The sequence below is a fragment of the Eretmochelys imbricata genome, chromosome 2 (genome assembly GCF_965152235.1).
Source record: "Eretmochelys imbricata isolate rEreImb1 chromosome 2, rEreImb1.hap1, whole genome shotgun sequence".
Taxonomy (NCBI): Eukaryota; Metazoa; Chordata; order Testudines; family Cheloniidae; genus Eretmochelys; species Eretmochelys imbricata.
The window spans coordinates 105,803,516-105,825,878 of NC_135573.1; the positions used below are offsets into that span (position 1 = coordinate 105,803,516).

Here is a 22,363-nt window from a genome sequence, read left to right on the forward strand (position 1 = left end):
TACCTCAGTTTCTCCACCTGTAAAATGGGGATAATGATACAGCCTCCTTTGTAAAGTGCTAATTACAAACGATGTCACAACAAGTTATTGTTGTCTCACCCTGCCCAGGCTAGTAATGTAGAATATTCTGAGTGCCAGGATTTCCCAAAGTCCCAGTGTCTAATTCAAAGCCCGTTGAAGTTCATGGGAAGGCTTCTTCTAGGGTTGCTACCTCTAAGGTACAAAAACCCACGTCATCTGGGAGCATCCTGAGCCCATAAAACTGGACAGCTGGCAGTGTACCCTGAACACACTTACAGATTTCCCAGGACAGCTATCTCAAAAAAGGGACAGTCCTGGGAAAACTGGGACAGGGGAGGTGGGGAGGGATAACTCAGTGGTTTGAGCATTGGCCTGCTAAACCCAGGGTTGTGAGTTCAATCCTTGAGAGGGCCATTTAGGGATCTGGAGCAAAACCTGGGGATTGGTCCTGCTTTGAGCAGGGGGTTGGGCTAGATGACCTCCAGAGGTCCCTTCCAACCCTGATAGTCGATGATTCTATGTGGCAACCCTTGCTCTCACTGACTTCAACGGGATTTAGATCAGACATTCAGGCACACACTGATTTACAAACAGATAGTACAGGCAAACAAAACAGACTCCAAAGAGATATCCTCGACCACCTCAGTACGGCTTTAGTGAAGGGGAGATCCACAGGAGTTCTAGGAATTCACCTCCCACCTCCTTTCACAGGCATTTCTGGGGTCTAGGGCTGCACTAACCTCCTCAGCCATTCGATCTGTCCCCCTGTTGAGGATGTAGCCAAAAGCTTCCTGCACATTGGGGCTCAGCTAGCCCCCACAGATTGCAGCTACCCTGTGCCAAAGGAAAGCAGCTCCATCTCATGGATTCCCAAAATCCTGCCAGATCTCTGTAGTGGGCCTCTTTTGCTTGAGTGGGCAGGGAGTATGTTTGATACTGAAAATGCACAGTTACTAGTGAGTTTAGTACTCACTACTGTGAACCACTTCAATGGGCCTGCTCAGAGTAGTAAGCGCTAGTTTCAGTAGTGTTGGCAGGATCTGTCCCTGGGCCTTGAACAATAGTCATTTGACGGTCCCCGGCTACACCATCTCTTTAATTCGGTTCCATTAATAGTATTACATAAAATAGATTGTAGGCTGAACGGGACCTGTCATGAATCTACTGTGCTTAATATTTGCATGGCTATTTAATGTATAGCATTTTAGTATAGTCTATTATATGGTATTAAACTTTTTTTTTTACCATGGAAGTGACTACAATAGGTGGCTGTAGATTCTAATTTTTAAAGACTCATCTCTCTCTTTTAAATTAATTTAATTTTTAAAATTGCTTTCATTTTTTAAAACCTGTTTTTATCCCCCCTGCTTTTGGTGTTCAGTTACTGCAATGCCAGCTATAAGGCCATTTTTAATGTACGTATTTGCCTTTTATATTATAGCTCACTTGAAAAATGTTACCAATGGTAAATTTTGCCACTCTTCTTTTATGACAGGTTTCAGAGTAACAGCTGTGTTAGTCTGTATTCGCAAAAAGAAAAGGAGTCCTTGTGGCACCTTAGAGACTAACCAATTTATTTGAGCATGAGCTTTCGTGAGCTACAGCTCACTTCATCAGATGCATACCGTGGAAACTGCATACCGTGCATCTGATGAAGTGAGCTGTAGCTCACGAAAGCTCACGCTCAAATAAATTGGTTAGTCTCTAAGGTGCCACAAGGACTCCTTTTCTTCTTTTATGGTTACTGTGTAAACCATGGGAGTTTCTTCAGGGGGTTGCCACATGCCCCCACCAACTAAATTCTTTGACATGCATCACTGCTAAAGGGGGAAAAAATCATCATGTTGGAAAAAAAGATAGAAGATTGGAATCTAGAAAGACATCATAAATAGGTTTTACACAAAAATATATTCAATGACTGTAAATAAATTTGGAACTTTAGGCACAACAACAAAATAATACTTTTTAACAACGCCACAGTGAAAAGGAAAAACTAAAATGTTCAACCCTTACTTATGCTCTGTTAAGGGCAGGCATTCCTGCCCACATTCCATTCTTCTGTTGTGTACAGATAAGTCATTTCATGCACATCTGAAGTGTGGGGGGAATGCTATTCTAAATGGGCAGCATTTTGCAGTCTGTTAAATTCTACCTCAGCCTCTCCCATTCTCCCATGCCAAAATAGCATCAATTACTGCAGACAGTTTGAGGTCATTTACACTGCTTACTCCTCCAGGGTGTGGACATGCCCCTCTAGGGCAGTGGTTCTCAAACTTTTTTGATTGCCCCCCCCCCTTCTTTGTGTCTGTAGTCATTTACACATCTGCCCCCCCCCACGCCCATCCCAGTATACATATCGCCACCCACCACTTTTCACAGCAGCCTTAGCGTTCTCTTGAACACTTATTTCTGTGCTGCTGCTGCTGCCGCCACCTCGGGGCTGACAGCTGGAGCCCCACTACCTCCCAATGAGGAATTGGGGGAGGGGGGCAAGAGAGCTCAGGTGGCAGAGCTCTGGCTGTCCCCTTTATCCCTGTCTCTCAGGTGTGCACAGCCCTTCTGCATGAGCCCCAGCTACCTGGGGCTGACAGCCAGAGCTCATAACAACAACAACAATAAATAAAGCACACAGCTCGGGCCTCCCTTGGGAGGCCTGCCCCACAGTTTGAAAACCATTTCTGGGGCAGCAGTGGTTGTGATGAGCAGTCAGTGTAAAATGGGCTGAAGGGGACAGGACATCTATGGAGAGTGGTCATTACACAGAATACCCCATCTGTGGTGCATCCCAAGAGTTCTGCAGGTTTGGGAAATGGAATCTTTGAGCCCTCAGACCCCTGCTATGGCAAGGCAAATCCTCTCCCCTCCCTCTACCCATCCCCAATGCAAAAAATCAAAGGGTTACACATGCTTAGATTCTCTCAAGAAATGACCCTTGGTGACTAGCATCCCGAGTCTCCTTCCTTTCATAGCAAAACATGCAATTCTAAGCAATGGGCTACCTGAAAATGTGCAGAGGTTGAGTGACAGTACTGAACTGGTTGATTAAACATAGAGCCAAGAATTTCTGAGTTCTAATCCTAGCTCTACCATTGACTAATTTGGCTGACAAAGATACCTGTATAAATATAACAGACAAATATACAATGTCAATGAAGTACACATTATATGGATTAAAAACTGGCTAACTGATAGATCTCAAAAAGTGATTGCAAATGGGGAATCATCATCCATAGGGAGTGCTTCTCGTAAGGTACCTTCCTTACTCAAATAGCCTGATGCTATTCAAAATCTTTATCAATAATCTGGAGGAAAATATAAAATCATTGCTGGTAAAGTTTGCAGATGATACAGTAATTGGTGCAGCGGTAATGATATGGCCAAGTCAATTCTACAGAATTATCTGGGTTGCTTGGTAAAGTGGGCTTACTTGAACAATTTGTCTTTTAATACAGCCAAATGCAAGGTCATACATCTGTGAACAAAGGGTGTATATATAGGATGATGGGACTGTATTTTGGAAAGTAGTGACTCTGAAAGCAATTTGTGGATCAGAATCAATAACTATCTGCCATAAACTCTGTTGTGATAATTGGGCCTACAAATTTATCTTAATCATGAGCGCAACTGTAAAAGCTGTGAGATAGTTTATAAAGTGTCAGAATAACCTACAACAACAAATGTTGATGTGGAAAAGGTGCAAAGGCGAGGCAGACTGAATTAGCCTAAACCAAAAGGCCTACTGTTATAACTAAAGGACTGTGTTAAGATTATGTCCGGAAAAGAAGAAAAGTGTGGAACCAGAAATCAATCAACCAAAATTGGTGTGTCAGAAATTAGGCCTAATTGGTGGACAAAATAATGAGGGGATGGGACTTTCCACCCATCACTCCCTTTTGGGATCCTCAAAAAGAGAGTTTGGGGGGAAAATATGGATGGATGAGTGGAGGTGAAGCAGAGGGCCTACCATGACACTGACTGACTGAGATACGAGAGAAGGAAAAGAGTGAGTTTCACCATCATGACTACCACTTCCACTTTCTCCTGGGACCCTGTACCTTCTTCGTCCAAATCCTGAGAGATGTTCTGACCAGAGTAGGCCAGAGAGAGGTACCAGATGGCATTGCCACCTCCACCAGCTCCAACTAAATCCCAAACACAACCTGGGATGTGAGATTTTGTCACCTCCCTTCTCCCCCATCTCATGCGTTCGTCTCCTTCCCCGCCTTATTTCTTCTCTTTTACTATTTCTCTCCTTTTGCCTTCTGTCTAATAAGCCTGGCTTAGCCAGCCAAGACGGCGTATTTCACAACTTGCTTTAAGCCTGCAAATAGAAAGAAAAGGAGTCCTTGTGGCACCTTAGAGACTAACCAATTTATTTGAGCATGAGCTTTCGTGAGCTACAGCTCACTTCATCAGATGCATACTGTGGAAACTGCAGCAGACTTTATATATACACAGAGAATATGAAACAATACCTCCTCCCACCCCACTGTCCTGCTGGTAATAGCTTATCTAAAGTGAGCATCAGGTTAGGCCATTTCTGATGCTCACTTTAGATAAGCTATTACCAGCAGGACAGTGGGGTGGGAGGAGGTATTGTTTCATATTCTCTGTGTATATATAAAGTCTGCTGCAGTTTCCACGGTATGCATCTGATGAAGTGAGCTGTAGCTCATGAAAGCTCATGCTCAAATAAATTGGTTAGTCTCTAAGGTGCCACAAGGACTCCTTTTCTTTTTGCGAATACAGACTAACACGGCTGTTACTCTGAAACCTGTCAAATAGAAAGAGGCAGCTAAAAGCAATGCTGTAAATGGCTTGATGCTGGTACAATTTGCCAGGTCTCAGAAGTGGCTGATAAGACCATGCACCATGCCAGGGTTTCTCCAGCAGTGAGATTGCAAGTGAGAGTCAACATCAGAGACAGAAGCTGGACTTTTTATTTTTGCTCTTCTTTTCTCTACCCTTTTGCATGTGTCTTGTTTTGCCTTTTAGGAAATGGGATCAGACTTTAACAACAGCTCCAGCCCATTTCAACTAATGGCTTCTCTTCTCCCCAAAAGGACAGTTATTACCAACTTTAATATTATCTGATAGACTGTCAAACAAGGTTTCCCTCCCACCCCCTTCTAAAGGCTCTCTACAGTTAAAGTGATAGGGAATGATGGATGCTTAAATGAAAACCTTACTTAACATTTCAAATGCTATAACTGTTTTTCCTTCTTTTTAGTATTTTTAATAAAGGGTTACAAGATTTTTAACGGGATGTTTGCCATAGTACAAAAGCAGACTGAAGTCTCTGTGTACCAAACCTTCTTTAAAACTGCTTAGGGTTGGACAGTTACAGGATCATGTTAAAACCTTTGACTTGGGCCCATTTATTCACCCTGAATGAATTCAGCAGTGTGATGTGGTGATTAAGAGAGCAAATGTGATCTTTGGATGTCTAAGGGAAATATCAAGTAGAAGCAGGGAGATGTATAATATATACTGTCTTAATGAGACCATTACTGGAATACTGTGTCAAGTTCTGGTGTCCACACTTTGGAAAACCTGCCTTATGGGGAGAGAAAAAAGTAGCTAATTCTAGTTTATCAAAGAGAAGGTTAAGAGGTGACTTGGTCACGTTCTATAAATACCTATGTGGGGAGAACATTTCTGATAGAGAAGGATCTTTAATTTAGCAGACAAATACATAACAAGAGCCAATGACTGGAAGGTGAAGCTAGAGAAATTCAGAGTAGAAACAAGATGCACATTTTAAAGAAAGGGTAACTAGCCATTGGACAATTTTCCTAACTATGTGGTGGATTCTCCATCTCTTGTAGTCTTTAAATCAATACTGGATGTCTTTCTAAAAGATATGCTGTAGATAAACCAGAAAATTAGGGGGGAGGCTGTTCTAGATTTAATCTTGACAAATAGGGAGGAAGTGGTTGAGAATTTGAAAGTGGAAGGCAACATGGGTGAAAGTGATCATGAAATGGTAGAGTTCGTGATTCTAAGGAATGGTAGGAGGGAGAACAGCACAATAAAGACAATGGATTTCAAGAAGGCAGACTTTAGCAAACTCAGGGAGTTGGTAGGTAAAGTCCCATGAGAAGCAAGTCTAAGGGGAAAAACAACTGAAGACAGTTGGCAGTTTTTCGAAGAGACATTATTAAGGGCACAAGAACAAACTATCCCACTGCATAGGAAAGATAGGCAATATGGCAAGAGATCACCTTGGTTTAACCAGGAGATCTTCAATGATCTAAAACTCAAAAAAGAGTCCTATAAAAAGTGGAAACTCAGTCAAATTACAAAGGATGAATATAAACAAATAACACAAGTATGTAGGGACAAAATTAGAAAGGCCAAGGCACAAAATGAGATCAAACTAGCTAGGGACATAAAGGGTAACAAGAAAACATTCTACAAATACATTAGAAGCAAGAGGAAGACCAAGGACAGAGTAGGCCCGGTACTCAATGAGGGGGGAAAGACAATAACAGAAAATGTGGAAATGCCAGAGGTGCTTCATGACTTCTTTGTTTTGGTTTTCACCAAGAAGGTTGGTGGCGATTGGATGTCTAGCATAGTGAATGCCAGTGAAAATGAGGTAGGATCAGAGTCTAAAATAGGGAAAGAACAAGTCAAAAATTACTTAAACAAGTTAGATGTCTTCAAGTCACCAGGGCCTGATGAAATGCATCCTAGAATACTTAAGGAGCTGACTGAGGAGATATATGAGCCATTAGCAATTATCTTTGAAACATCATGGAAGACAGGAGACATTCCAGAAGACTGTAAGAGGGCAAATATAGTTCCCATCCATAAAAAGGGAAATAAGGACAACCCGGGGAATTACAGACCAGTCAGCTTAACTTCTGTACCTGGAAAGATAATGGAGCAAATAATTAAGCAATCAATTTGCAAACACCTAGAAGATAATGAGGTGATAAGTAACAGTCAGCATGGATTTGTTAAGAACAAATTGTGGCAGACCAACCTGATAGCTTTCTTTGATAGGATAACAAGCCTTGTGGATAGGGGGGAAGCGGTAGATGTGGTATGCCTTGACTTTAGTAAGGCTTTTCATACTCTGTCGCATTACCTTCTCATAAACAAACTAGGGAAATGCAACCTAGATGGAGCTACTATAAGGTGGGTGCATAACTGGTTGGGAAATCATTCCCAGAGAGTAGTTATCAGTGGTTCATAGTCATGCTGGAAGGGCATAACGAGTGGGGTCCCGCAGGGATCGGTTCTGGGTCTGATTCTGTTCAATATCTTCATCAATGATTTAGATAATGGCATAGAGAGTACACCTATAAAGTCTGTGGATGATACCAAGTTGGGAGGGGTTGCGAGTGCTTTGGAGGGTAGGCTTAAAATTCAAAAAGATCTGGACAAACTGGAGAAATGGTCTGAAGTAAATAGGATGAAATTCAATAAGGACAAATGCAAAGTACTCCACTCAGGAAGGAACAATCAGTTGCACACATACAAAATGGGAAATGTGCCTAGGAAGGAGTACTGCGGAAAGGGATCTGGGGGTCATAGTGGATCACAAGCTAAATCTGAGTCAACAGTGTAATGCTGTTGCAAAAAAAGCAAACGTCATTCTGGGATGTATTAGCAGGAGTATTGTAAGTAAGACACGAGAAGTAATTCTTCCGCTTTACTCCATGCTGATTAGGCCTCAACTGGAGTATTATGTCCAGTTCTGGGTGCCAGATTTCATGAAAGATGTGGACAAATTGGAGAAAGCCCAGAGAAGAGCAACAAAAATGATTGAAGGTCTAGAAAACATGACCTATGAGGGAAGATTGAAAAAATTGGGTTTGTTTAGTCTGGAGAAGAGAAGACTGAGAGGGGACATGATAACAGTTTTCAAGTACATAAAAGGTTGTTACAAGGAGGAGGGAGAAAAATTGTTCTTCTTAACCTCTGAGGATAGGACAAGAAGCAATGGGTTTAAATTGCAGCAAGGGCGGTTTAGGTTGGACATTAGGAAAAAATTCCTAACTGTCAGTGTGGTTAAGCACTGGAATAAATTGCCTAGTGAGGTTGTGGAATCTCCATCATTGTGGATTTTTAAGAGCAGGTTGGACAAATACCAGTCAGGGATGGTCTAATTAATACTTAGTCCTGGGATAATACTTGAGTGCAGGGGACTGGACTGGATGACCTCTCGAGGTCCCTCCAGGGAAGGGGTTGGAATGGGGGCAGGGAAGGGGTGGAAAGATGTGGGGCAGGGGCGGGGCCTCAAGGAAGGGGTGGAGTGGGGGCGGGTACAGGGGCAGCGGGGGAGGGAATGTCAGTGATGCGGCCCTCGGGCCAATGTACTAGTCCTCATGTGGCCCTTGTGATCATTTGAGTTTGAGACCCCTGGACTAGATGGTCATAATAACCTCTCCTGACCTAAAATTTGTGACTATCTGGTAGGTCCCTTAACCTCTGTCAGTTTTCCAATCTGTACAAGGCAGATGATAATACTTACAGGGCATTTTCAGGTTGAATTAATTTTTGTTTGTAAAGCCATTTGAAGATATAAATGTTAGTTTTCCCCAAGTTGAAATGAGGCTCATTAATTAAATTGATACAACTTTTATGTGTGGACGAGGACTGATAAAACTTATAAGGGACTAAAGCATGGGCTATTTTTCATCCTATGATTGGGCATGTAACCTGTGCTAACTATATAAGTATTGCAAAGCATGTTTCTATTTGTGAGTACGGTGTGTTGAATCCTTCAAACCTGTAACCCTTTCTTGGGGTATTGTGAGATTGTAAATACATTTTCCTTTATTTTTGGATGTTTGTTTGGGATTTTCTCAGCCCACCTGGCTCAATGATTTGTGAATTATAGTAGATTTAAGGTCTTCCCTTTAGTTGATTTTTGGGGGGGAAGAAGATGTGTTTACCTTTTATGTGTTTATTTTTTTTACTTGAAAATTTGAAAGAATGTGATGAATGCTATATGGAAACCTAGCATTGGATAACTTTCTATTCAATATTAATGTCATGACTACTGAGCACCTTGAACAAAGTGTTTATTAAAAAGGGGGGCAGCATGGTCTAGTGATTAATGCCGATGTCTGGAGATCAGGCAGCCTGTATTCTATTTTGAATGCCACAAGCTTCTACTTGAGTAAGTCATTTAACCTCTGTGTGCCTTTTCCCATCTTTTCCCTTTTCCCAAAACGAGGCTCGTACTTACCAACCTTTGTAAAGAGCTTTGATAATAAAAAGAGCTGGATGAAAAGGGCTGTATAAGAGCAAAATATTTATTAAACTCTGAGGCCTAGAGGTACTTAGCTATTATACTGAATTGAAGATGCAGGTTTAACTTTCCGAACCAGTAGGCATGAGCTATGAGAACTAAGACTGAAACACTGTCAGAAGTCAGGGGTGAAGTTTGGGAGGCTGACCCTTGTGTGACTCAGCAGCACTTACTGACAAGTCAGTAATGGCATCTGCAGAGCTCTGAACTTCAGTACAGATTTTGTGGCAGTGTATGCTTATGGTGACATAACACCTGCATATTGGGAGGGATAGGAGGAAAGCTTTATAAGGGTTGGGGGGCATAAGGTTTTCATGAAGGCAAAAGGTCAAGTTTTATAACCTAATATAGTTCCCTCAAGAAGGGCCCTAGTCATTATAGTATGTTGGGTTTCAGAGTAACAGCCGTGTTAGTCTGTATTCGCGAAAAGAAGAGGAGTACTTGTGTATATAAAAAGATCTTCTACACTTTCCACAGTATGCATCCGATGAAGTGAGCTGTAGCTCACGAAAGCTTATGCTGAAATAAATTGGTTAGTCTCTAAGGTGCCACAAGTACTCCTTTTCTTTTTATAGTATGTTGCTGTACCACAGAGGGTACTTAGTGCCAGATGGCAGTAGTGTGAAGTTAGTTAAACCTACTGCTGGAAAAAGAGGAGTTAAGTAAAAATAAAATGAAATAATTTTTTTTTAAAATCCTGTCCTAAGATAAAGACAGAATAAATGACTATATACTTTTGTCCTTCCAGGTGAAGCCAGTTACTCACAGTAGAATCAATGTGTCAGCACGTTTTCGAAAACCACTTCAAGAGCCATGCACTATTTTGTAAGTAGGATTTTCAGTTAGGGGAGGTAATCCACTATCATCTTTTTCTTGTTTCTATTGAGTTTTATTTAAACACAGCTACACATTATTTAACTTTCCTTTATTCTTCCAGTCTGATTGCTAATGGAGACCTTATAAATCCAGCAGTGCGCCTCTTCATTCCTAGAAAAACACTAAATCAATGGGATCATGTTCTTGAAATGGTGACAGAAAAAGTAACCCTCAGAAGTGGAGCTGTGCACAGGTATGGGGAAGTTGTATATTTATAATATATACTTTACATATTGACGCATCTTTTAAATCTCTATAAATAGAGCTGGTTGGGAACTGAATTTCTGTTCCACAGGATATTCTGACATTTTGAAAAAAATTGTTCCTAATCAGAATGAAAATCTGAAGTTTTGAATTTCCACTTAAATGAAAGTTCCATAAAAATTGATTCAGTACAGTTGAAGTGGTTTGTTTTAGCTTCATAGTTTCGACATATAGAATTTAAAATATAATATATATTATTATATTAACATTAATATTTAATGTAACAAAATCAAAACAAAATAAAAAAAACAAAGTCAAAATATAATGTTTTAACATTGTTGAAATGAAACGTTTTGACTTTTGTCATAAAATGTTTTATCAAAATTGACATGTTCCCACAAAATATTTCAGTTAAAACCCCCCAGCATTTTTCAATGGGAAACTGGCCCACCTAATTTATTTCAACTCACTCTATCCACAACCCACCATTTTCTGATGACTTGGACCCTGCAGTATGCTCAGAAAGTCACCCAGCTCAATCTCTGTCAGACCAAGGTGGGAAGCAGGTTCCAAAGTTATACAAGCATCTCAGCTCATCTCCGTTGACACAATATCGATTAGGAGAGAGATGATCGCTCAGGTAGATAGTTCCCAAATCGTTTAGGGCTTTAAAGCTTAAAATCAGCACCTTTAATTGCACTTGGAAATGATTTGGGAGCCAGTTCAAGTCCTTGAGCACAGATTAAATGTGTTCTCTATGGGAAACACTGTGAAGTAAGCAGGCTGCCAAATTCTGCACTAACAAAATTTGTGGCCTTCCAGTATATCCCCATGTAGGGCACATTTCAGTAATCCACTTTCCAGATGGGAAAGGCATGATTAACTTAGGTAAGGTCTGCATCTGAGAGAAAAGGTCACAGCCCTGTATCAATGAAGCACTCTTTGCAACTGTTGCTTACTAAACCATTCTGGAGCAGGTGGGAGTCAGTAAGACCCTCAGGTTGTAAAGCTGTATCACAAAAAGAGAAACTCCCCCCAAAATAATAGGAGATGAAAAAGTCTCCCCCACTGTGTAACCTCAGTCTTGTGTGGGCTGACTCTCCGCCAGCTAGCTTCCATCCAGTTCCATCATTCCCGGCCCCATGTTTCTGTCAACATCACTAGATTCACAAAACAGTGTTTTTTGGGACATCTAAGTTGTTATATACAGTAAAATAGATGTAAACATACATGACAACTCTCTCGGTCAGATCCTCAGCAGGTGTAAATTGTAGCTCCAGTGAAGTGATATCACTTTTTACCAGCTGAAGACTTGGCCCTCTGTTTCCACCTCCAGATTGTTTTGAAATTAATAAACCATTAGAACTTTGCTCTTTGTCACTACTTGATGAAACAAATAAGCAAATTACGTGCAGTAAGGTATAAATTATTCTATAGGTAACTATGGTTGCAGTTCAGTGTTTTGTGTTATTTTCAAGAATAGATGATAAAAATGCACATGACATCTCAGGCCCCGACTTTCCTAAGTGCTGGGGGGTGCTCGACCCCTGGCTCTGCCCCAGGCTCCGCCCCCACTCCATCCCTTCCCCCAAGGCCCCACCCCCACCCTGCCTCTTCCCGCCCTCGCTCCACTTCCGCCCCACTTCTTCCCACCCAGTTCTGCCCCCTCCCCTGAGCGCACTGTGTCCTCGCTCCTCTCCCCTCCCACCCCAAAGCCTCCTGGGCGCTGTGAAACAGCTGATCGCGGCGGGTAGGAGGCAGGTTGGGGAGGTGGAAGGATGGGAAGGTGCTGATTCGCTGGGCCCGCCAGTGGGCAGGAGGCACTGGGAGAGGGTGAGGGAGAGCTGATAGGGAAGCTGCTGGTAGGTGCTCAGCACCCAGCATTTTTTCCCTGTGGGTGCCCCGGCCCCGGAGCACCCACAGAGTCGGCGCCTATGCATGGCATTTCAGCCATTCAGTGTTTTCCTCTTCTGGTTTCCTATTAACCTAGTTTTCATATTCTGTTCCTTAAAATGCTAGGAGTACATATTAAATAAGTTAGTAAAGTGATCATTGTTCCTTAATAAGTTACAAATTAATTGCTGTGGTTTACAGTCCCTGTGTTGTCATCCTGTGAGACCATTGATGCCAGAAAGATATAACTTCTTATTAAACAAGAAAAAACAGAATTATGAGAATGACACTACATGTGTGGTGTTTTTCTTTTCCGCATCATTAACAACATAGCTGCCAAGTTTTGTGTAGTTTCATGCATGACATTTATCAAGTCACTGATTCTCCCTGCCACACTCCCCAGGAGTGGTGGCAGGTGCAGGAAGGAGGGGAATCACAAACAAATATGTGCAGAGCAGTGGAAGAAGGGGAGTCTATGAGAAAGATAGATGGGAACCTATCTGCAGTACCTGACGTAAACAACGCATGCCTCCTAATGCTGGCAGGAGGGGCACAATCTAAGGGGGAGGACATGTCACCGCCCCATTTGTCTCCTTTGCCCAGCAACCTCTCCTGCCCTGACCCCAACCTGGGGCCACCACGCTCAGGGCCGCCCTTACCCATACGCAAAGTACGCAACTGCGTAGGGCACCAGGAAATTTGGGACACCAAATTTCCTGGTGCCCTGCACAGCTGCATGCTGATCCAGCCCCTGCTCCACCTCTTCCCCGGGCCCCTGCCCCTGCTCCGCCCCAGCCCCGCCTCTTCCCACCCCTGCTCCACTCCAGCCCTGCCCTTTTCCCACTTCTTCCTGCCCCTGAGGACTGAAGCAGGGCTGGGCCTGCACTCACTGGCTGCAGGAAGTGCAGTGACCTGGCCCCAGCTGCGCCGCTGATGAGTGCTGGGGAGCGGTTCCCTCCTGCCCCTCAAGCCAGCCAGGCCCCCCCCCCCCCGGCAGAGGCCTGGAGCCAGTCCCCCCACCCACTCCCCCCGCGGGGTGTGCTGTGTAGGGCCCCAGAATAGCTAGGGACAGCCCTGACCACGCTCTCCCAGCCCAACCAGAGTTACCTCCAGGAGGGGGGACGACTCTGTCCTTCTCCTGCTGTGCCTGCCCCCTGGCATATTCCACCCAGGCCCGAGCTGGGGGTGGCCCACTGCCGCCATCTCCCCAGCCAGGCTCTTGCAGGCTGCTGCTGTGCTGTACAAAGCAGTGACCCGGAGTGGTGGGTGTGGGAAGTGGCTGGTCCTGCCTCCTCTGCTCCCTACCTGGGCCCGGCTGCCAGGGACAGCGGCTGAGTGTGCTGGGGGACAGGTGCAGTGGGAGAAGGACAGAGCCCCTCTCTCTCCACCCAGCAGACCAAGCAAAAATCTGGAAGGGGACCATTTGACCCTCTTTGCCCCGCCCCCCCATGCATCGCCTGTGCCTGAGGGGCCTCTGGTGGGGAGGTACAGGGTGCCTGGAGGTGAGGGGGAAGGTGTGGCATGTGGGGGAGAGGTGTATGCCAGGACAGGTGAGTTGGTTGGGGGAGTTGGTGATGAAGTGAGGCGTATCTAGGCAAGGTGAGGGGAAGAGGGAGGTGGTAATTGGGAGCCTGAAGCAGCTGGATGGGTGGGCAAGGTTGTGGAAGGCAAGAAGCCTAGGCACCAGTGCTTCGCTTTATGTCCCTGCCACCACCTCTGGCTCAGATGCAGGAAGGGAAGCAGAGAGTGAGGCCCTCTGCAGAGTAGCTGCCCCAGCATCCCCCAGAAGGAATCACTGCAGAGGTATCTCTGATGCCTAACAGGGATACATGAGAAACCAGCTGGGCTGTGGGCAGGTATGACTGGGTGGATGGGGAAAAAGCTGTAGGCATGAATGTCACACAACGTATGTGATACTTGGCAGGTCTAATAATTTTTTTTAATCAAGTTCCTTTGCTAAATGCATTGTTGTTATTGTTTTCACTTTAAACAGCTGATTATGTTTAATTCAATTATCAGGCTTTATTATTTTTAGTGAGAAACTTAACTAGAGGCTGCCAGATATTTGTTGTTAAGGTTTTCAGGTGGTTCATTAGGCTGACAACATTGAAAAAGAACAACAAAAATGGCATTTAAAGCATAAAAGTATACATTAGACAACGTTAAAGATCTATTTAATACACCCATATCCACACCCACTGACATTTATATGGGAGAGTTCTATTTCCTAAACTACATTAATTTTCCTGGTTAGTTGGTTAGTTAATTGGTTAGTTAATTGGTTAGCCTCTAAGGAGCCACCAGTACTCCTTTTCTTTTTATTAATTTTCCTGTTTTCCAGGGTTCTCCAAGCATTGTGTGGTCTAACAAACACAATGAGGTGAATTCAGAAATGAGTTTCCGTATTGATTTTAGGTTTCCTTGTCTTTGTGGGCTTGTTTGCTCATTAATGTTTCATCATTACTGGTGGCTTTTATGTGGCAATGAAGCATAAGTGTTTTTTCAAGTGCTGCCATTACCATTAAATGTTTGTATTTAAAAAATAACCGCTAAGTATACTTTGTAGTAATGGAAGTGCATTTGGGATGACATACTAGATATGCAAGGAAACAGCAAAGTCATTCTTATTTTTTAAAAGCTGAGATTGGTATTCATATAAAATAGAATTAAAAAGTTGCCTATGTTAGTATACAATTTGTTACACCTAGAAAACGGAGGAACTTCCACATCTGGGGGGATTAATAATGCATTATGGGTTACACAAATATGTCAGAGTGTTTTTGCAAATTGTGCCTTTTTTTTAATTTCATGCAAGATTAAACAAAGTGTGTGTCTGGCCTCTAACGGCAATGGATTCATCTGACTAATACTGACTCTTGGAAGTTAGTGTAAAAAGAATTATGGGGAAAAGTAGCTTTTTCTCTTTTATAAAATACAGAACTTTCTGACTTTGCTCAGCTCTGTCATCTTGCACATATCTGTATATATCATTTGGGAAAAAGCTTGTTAAGGTGGCCTTGTTGAGAAATTAATAATATTTGCTTGTGTCAGTATATTCGCAAAAAGAAAAGGAGTACTTGTGGCACCTTAGAGACTAACAAATTTATTTGAGCATAAGTTTTCATGAGCTACAGCTCACTTCATCGGATGCATTCAGTGGAAAATACAGTGGGGAGATTTATATACACAGAGAACATGAAACAATGGGTATTATACACACTGTAAGGAGAGTGATCCCTTAAGATGAGTTAATACCAGCAGGAGAGCGGTGGGGAGGAGGGGGAGAAAACCTTTTGTAGTGATAATCAAGGTGGGCCATTTCCAGCAGTTGACAAGAACGTCTGAGGAACACTGGAGGGTGGAGGGGGGGAATAAACATGGGGAAATAGTTTTACTTTGTGTAATGACCCATCCACTCCCAGTCTCTAGTCAAGCCTAAGTTAATTGTATCCAGTTTGCAAATTAATTCCAATTCAGCAGTCTCTCATTGGAGTCTGTTTTTGAAGTATTTTTGTTGTAATATTGCGACTTTTAGGTCTGTAATCGAGTGACCAGAGAGATTGAAGTGTTCTCCGACTGGTTTATGAATGTTATAATTCTTGACATCTGATTTGTGTCCATTTATTCTTTTACGTAGAGACTGTCCAGTGTGACCAATGTACATGGCAGAGGGGCATTGCTGGCACATGATGGCATATATCGCATTGGTGGAAGTGCAGGTGAACGAACCTCTGATAGTGTGGCTGATGTGATTAGGCCCTATGATGGTGTCCCCTGAATAGATATGTGGACACAGTTGGCAACGGGCTTTGTTGCAAGGATAGGTTCTTGGGTTAGTGGTTCTGTTGTGTGGTGTGTGGTTGCTGGTGAGTATTTACTTCAGGTTGGGGGGCTGTCTGTAAGCAAGGACTGGCCTGTCTCCCAAGATCTGTGAGAGTGATGGGTCGTCCTTCAGGATAGGTTGTAGATCCTTGATGATGAGTTGGAGAGGTTTTAGTTGGGGGCTGAAGATGATGGCTAGTGGCGTTCTGTTATTATCTTTGTTGGGCCTGTCTTGTAGTAGGTGACTTCTGGGTACTTTTCTGGCTCTGTCAATCTGTTTCTTCACTTCCGCAGGTGGGTATTGTAGTTGTAAGAACGCTTGATAGAGATCTTGTACCTGTTTGTCTCTGTCTGAGGGGTTGGAGTAAATGCGGTTGTATTGTAGAGCTTGGCTGTAGACAATGGATCGTGTGGTGTGGTCAGGGTGAAAGCTGGAGGCATGTAGGTAGGCATAGCGGTCAGTTGGTTTCCGGTATAGGGTGGTGTTTATGTGACCATCGCTTATTAGCACCGTAGTGTCCAGGAAGTGGATCTCTTGTGTGGACTGATCCAGGCTGAGGTTGATGGTGGGATGGAAATTGTTGAAATCATGGTGGAATTCCTCAAGGGCTTCTTTTCCATGGGTCCAGATGATGAAGATGTCATCAATATAGTGCAAGTAGAGTAGGGGCATTAGGGGACGAGAGCTGAGGAAGCGTTGTTCTAAGTCAGCCATAAAATTGTTGGCATACTGTGGGGCCATGCGGGTACCCATAGCAGTGCCGCTGGTTTGAAGGTATACATTGTCCCCAAATGTGAAACATGCACGTGCCCTCTAGAAGGCTTCTTAAATACAGATGTTTGAATGTAAATTTAATTATGTAAACATGCTCCTGTTGTTGAGTTGTGGAATGTGCTGCACAGGGTAGAACCTGGTCAGTATAGAGTGATTCCCCCTCTGCCCTTGTGGTCTTTCTTGTATAAAATCAGAGACTTGGAAATAAGGTGATTCTGACAGAAGAGAAATAGAAACCCCCAAGCAACGAGTTTCTTCCTTCACCCTCAGTAAATGCATGTGTAGACACAATAATCTGTTACGCTGTATACCGAGATTATTATGGTAAAGATTCCAACAGACATAAGCTCTTGGTATTTTAATTGTTTTTACATACTGTTCCTTGCTATAATGCAGTAGTTCTCAAGCATTAGCAACCCAAGAACCCCCATTTTGATTTAAAATTTTTTGAGGACCCCCAAGCCACCCCTCGCCCTGATCCCTTTCCCGAGGCCATGCCCCTTCTCCACCCCTTTTCCGAGGCCCCGGCCCCGCTCACTCCATCCCCCCTTCCTCTGTCGCTCGTTCTCCCCCACCATCGCTCACTTTCACCAGGCTTTCACTAGGGGATTGGGGTGCAAGGTGTGGACTCCGGGAGGGACTCTGGGAACTCAGGCGGCTCCAGAAAGCGACTGACACATCTCTCTGGTAGCAGTTCCTAGGTGGGGGGGCCAGGGGTCTCCGCACACTGCCCCTTCCCGCAGGCACCACTCCCAAGCTCCCATTGGCTGCAGTTCCCGGCCAATGGGAGCTGTGGAGTCGGCGCCTGGGTAGTGGGCAGTGCACGGAGACCCCCTGCCAGGAGAGAGGGCGAGGAGTTGATCAACAGGGCCCGCAGACCCCCTGGGGCACCCTTGGGGACCTCCAGGGGTCTGCGGACCCCAGTTTGAGAAACACTACTATAATCTAAAGTGACCTGATAATATATTAACAATACCCACCAGAACAAAAAAAACCCAGCAGAGAAACACTACTATAATGTAAAAGTGACCTGATAATATATTAACAATACCCACCAGAACAAAAAAATCCCAGCATAGATACCCTGTGTGAATAAAAGTACTACACATGTTCACACTTGAAATGAATAGACAATGAATTCTGAATCTTGGGGTGATGACCTACCTGCCTTTTCCATGTAGCTGAACAGGAAGTGGATCCTGGAAAAGAAGGTCCTGGAAAGAAAAAGGTTGAGAGCCAGTGTAATAGATCACATGTAGCTCTAGAGAGCAGAGCATAACGTTTCTGTGAGTACAGAAATCCAGTAGTTCTTATACTTATTCCAGTTACTGGATAGAGGAAACCCTCTATCTGCTTCCAATAGTTTTTGTTTCATTAGCTGTCACAGTTCACCCATGACAATTCAGTCCCAAATTCGATTTCTCTGCTCACCTGCTTGGATCCCAAGTACCGTGAGGCTTGATCCAAGTTGTGATGTGGATGGTTACTTGGGATATTTCTTTCCTTGTATTTGATTCTTTGGGGGGATAGTGGTATTTGTATGACAACTGTTATAGCTCTGCATTTGAAGTCCAGTAAATTAAGGATGAAAAGAATCAGTCATGATTTTTAAGTGGATAGGTTACTCTAGCTTTTCAATGCACTTAGGAAATCTAATTGAAACTGCAATTAATGTTTTGCCAGGCTTTATACTTTAGATGGAAAACTTGTTCAGAGTGGGTCAGATCTGGAGAATGGGCAGTTCTATGTCGCAGTGGGCAGAGACAGGTTTAAGAAGTTGCCTTATGGTGATCTACTGTTTAGCAAGTCTACAATAAGAAGACCTCAGGGGTAAGCTTTCTTTATATGTGTGTGTGTTTTCATACTACTTGTGTCATTGTGTTTACAAACCAAACTCAATAAAACACAAATCATTATTTGAGACACACAAAATGTAACACAGAAGCAGACCTTTATTTATATTTTTTGAAAAACCTGTGTTGAAGTCCATAAGAAAGAAAAGGGGACAAAGATTAACAGAGAGAGGAAGGAAACTGAGAGGAAGGGAGGATGTGTTTCTCTCATAAAAGTACCATTAAAGTGAGAGATTATGTACCACAACATGAACACCGTGAGAGAGATTCTCTGGCTCAGCCCTGCCCATCCAGATTTTTCCTCTACTGGTGTTAATCCACATAGCTCTGTGGTCTTCAATGGAACTATGCTGATTTACAATGGCTGAGGGCCATTATATTTTGTATGGTGTGCGGAGCATGCATTCTTTTAAAAGGTGCTGTAAGCCAGTTCTAGGACTCAGGTGTGGAGCATGACCTTCCTTAAAGGTATTCTTTCCCCCTCACCCCACTTTGTTTGTTTCCCAACTACACACTCTTCCAGCCCTTCCCCTGACTACCTGTGCAAGGAGAAAAGGGAGCTGAGCTGGAGTTAACCATTTGTTCACCAATGACCAGCCAGTGCCCCGTCACATGAGTATTCTTTTAGGGCCTGATCCTACGACCACTGTGGGGTTTGGTGCAAAAATACGATTAGTAGTCCCGTTGAGTTCCATGGGACTATACATGGTAATAAGCACTACACTGGTAATGTTTGCAAGATTGAGCTCATAATGGGTATCTGATGGATCACTGTAATTTAAAAATTGGACCGATCTTTTAAATTCTTTAGAAAAACGTGGACCCAATTCTCTCTCTTTCTCTGGTCTAGATCAGGAATAATTCCACTGAGATCACTGGACGTGTGCCAGTGAGAAACTGATGTGATATCAGAATTTGTCTTGTATTTTACAAATTAACCCCAGTACAATACATACTGACTTTAGTGAACTGTATACAGAGAGAATTAGTAACCCAAAATATTCTGGGGAAAACACTTTTGAGGCACTAATGGAAAGGTAGTGCAAAGCATAGCCTAAGCCTATGTCTATGCTACGAGCTAGGTGTGTGATTTCCCCTGCTGGTGTACCTATACTTGTGCTAGTTGTCACCGAGCTAGCGTGAGTATAAAGAGCAGCGTAGCTCTGGTAGCATGGGTAGTGGTAGTGGAGGCATGGCTGAGCAGTGCCAAGTACATACCCACCAATGAGACCTAGCGGGAGTATGTGTGCACGAGCAGGGGAATCGACCCCTAGCCCATTGTGTAGGTGTAGCCCAAGGGAAATTGAGCTAGATCCTCAGCTGGTGTAAATCGGCATTGCTCCACTGAAGTCAATGAAGATACTCTGAATTATAGGTGCCAGGGGGATCTTGCACAGATTAACAGAATATCTCCTCGCATTTTTCAGGATATATAGTATACCAGTGGTTCTCAACCTTTCCAGACTACTGTACCCCTTTCAGGAGTCTGATTTGTCTTGTGTACCCTCAAGTTTCACCTCACTTACAAACTACTTGCTTACAAAATCAGACTTAAAAATACAAAGGTGTCGCAGCACACTGTTACTGAAAAATTGCTGACTTTCTCATGTTACCGTATAATTATAAAATAAATCAATTGGAATATAAATATTGTACTTACATTTCAGTGTATCGTATACAGAGCTGTATAAACAAGTCATTGTCTGTATGAAATTTTAGTCTCTACTGACTTCGCTAGTGCTTTTTATGTAGTCTGTTGTAAAACTAGGCAAATATCTAGATGAGCTGATGTACCCCCTGGAAGATCTCTGCATACCCCAGGGGTACACATACCCCTGGTTGAGAACCACTGAAGTATACATTATGGGAATTACAATACATTTGTTTGCACAAATTAAAGATTAGGCATTTAACTGCAACCTAGTAAATAGGAAATTGACATTGGTATCAGTGGGATTTCTTAGTAAAATAGTAGATTGGATAAAATAATTAACTGTGTTGCCATAGTTAGGTAAACAAACCATTGTTTATTATAATAAAGGCACATATAGTGTTTACATTATAGACTGTGTTTAGAATCCTAAGGTATTATTTGTTTCTGCAGTTCCAAAGCCTCTTCACTGCCTCCTGTTGTGGGATCCCGAAAATCTAAAGGGAGTGTAAGTAGCAAATGTCACAATAAGATTTTTGCTGCTAACTGTGCTTCATTCCAACAGGTGGAAAGTCACCATCCTTTGGGTTTCAATTAAACGTGTGATAATAAAACCCAGAGCCACCTGGTGGTATATTTATTACTGCTTGAAGAATATGGAACTATTCACATGTCAATTAGACAAAAGATATATCAGAAAATATTGTTGCTGTAATGGTCTCTTTATTTTGTACAACATCCTCTGGAACACAGCCAAAGACCAAGTGTTGCTTTGAGATATTTCTCATAATTCTGGTAAACTATCCTTGTAAGTTTTGACTCTTTTTCTAATTCAGTTTATGCAACTAAGGAAAATACACAATCAAGACTTCGTACAAAGGCCAGCGAAGACAGTGGGAGTCTTTTCATGGTCTTCAATGGGCTTTGAATCAGGTCGTAAAAGAGTTGCCTGTCCAATGCTCTAGGAATCCTTCACAGCCCGATTCTCTACTGCCTTACACCCTGTATAGCCATTTACACCTCACGGACTCATAGACTTTAAGTCCAGAAGGGACCATCATGATCACCTAGTCTGACCTGCACATCTGTGCAGAGTGGGTATAAAATGCTGCCAGATCAGAATGGTAGTATTTTATTCCCTGCTTGCATTCACTGTGCAAAGAGGTAAATGACCACAGACACTGAAGGGAGTGGAAAATCAGGCCCACAGTCTATAAGCATAAACCCTGTAGTCTATTTCCCCCCCGACCCCCTCCCAAAAAGAACTCCTAATGGAACACAAAGAAAATATGAAACAATTGGAAAAAAAAAAGCCTCCGCTCAATTCAGTTTAAATTCAATAGAAGATACAAACATCAGTATAAAGTTCAGTTTCCTTGTTTTGTTCACTGTATGTAAATTTCAGCAATCTAGCTTTTTTTTATTAGTCTGATTTAACCATAACAAGTCTGGAAAAAAAAAGCGAGAAAAGGTAACAAGAATAAAGGCTAACATTCAGAATTTATCTCCTTTATGGTTGTATCCCATGTAGAGAAGTAACGCAGACAAGATTAAAAAAATTCACAGTTGACACATTGATGCACAGTAGACATTTTAATATATGTAAAGACTTTCTAGGAATGTGCAGTATTGATATTAACGATCTGAGGCAAGATTCTCAGCTAGTGTATATCATTGGAATTCCATTGGCCTTAATGGGCACCTAAAGTTTTGCTGCTGGTGCTGATATGGACCAGCACTCTCTAATATGTTATGAATTTTGGAATCTGTAGGCACTGAAAGAAAAGTTGAAATGTGGCTATCTCGTTCATTCTTCAGTAAACTAAAAAGCCATCTTTAAATGAAACAAGGTGACATTTCTAGTGACTAAATAAAAATCAGAAGAATCACAATGAACCTATTGTTTTTATTTAAAAAAATGCCAGTGTGCATAATACGTATGGGATTTTGTTAAAGCAAAGGTTATTGTAGTGAAGTCAGTCCTGAGACCTATGTTAAAG

General features: G+C 42.8%; 1 protein-coding gene across 1 annotated transcript in view; it reads left to right on the forward strand.

The window, feature by feature from the left end:
- DCDC2 (doublecortin domain containing 2) overlaps positions 1–22,363 on the forward strand; it is a 130,388-nt gene that overhangs the window by 28,211 nt on the left and 79,814 nt on the right. The window contains exons 4-7 of the mRNA XM_077809096.1: positions 10,038–10,114; positions 10,227–10,358; positions 18,543–18,689; positions 20,817–20,871. Coding sequence (XP_077665222.1) covers positions 10,038–10,114; positions 10,227–10,358; positions 18,543–18,689; positions 20,817–20,871 — 411 coding nt within the window. The remainder of the gene's footprint in view (positions 1–10,037; positions 10,115–10,226; positions 10,359–18,542; positions 18,690–20,816; positions 20,872–22,363) is intronic.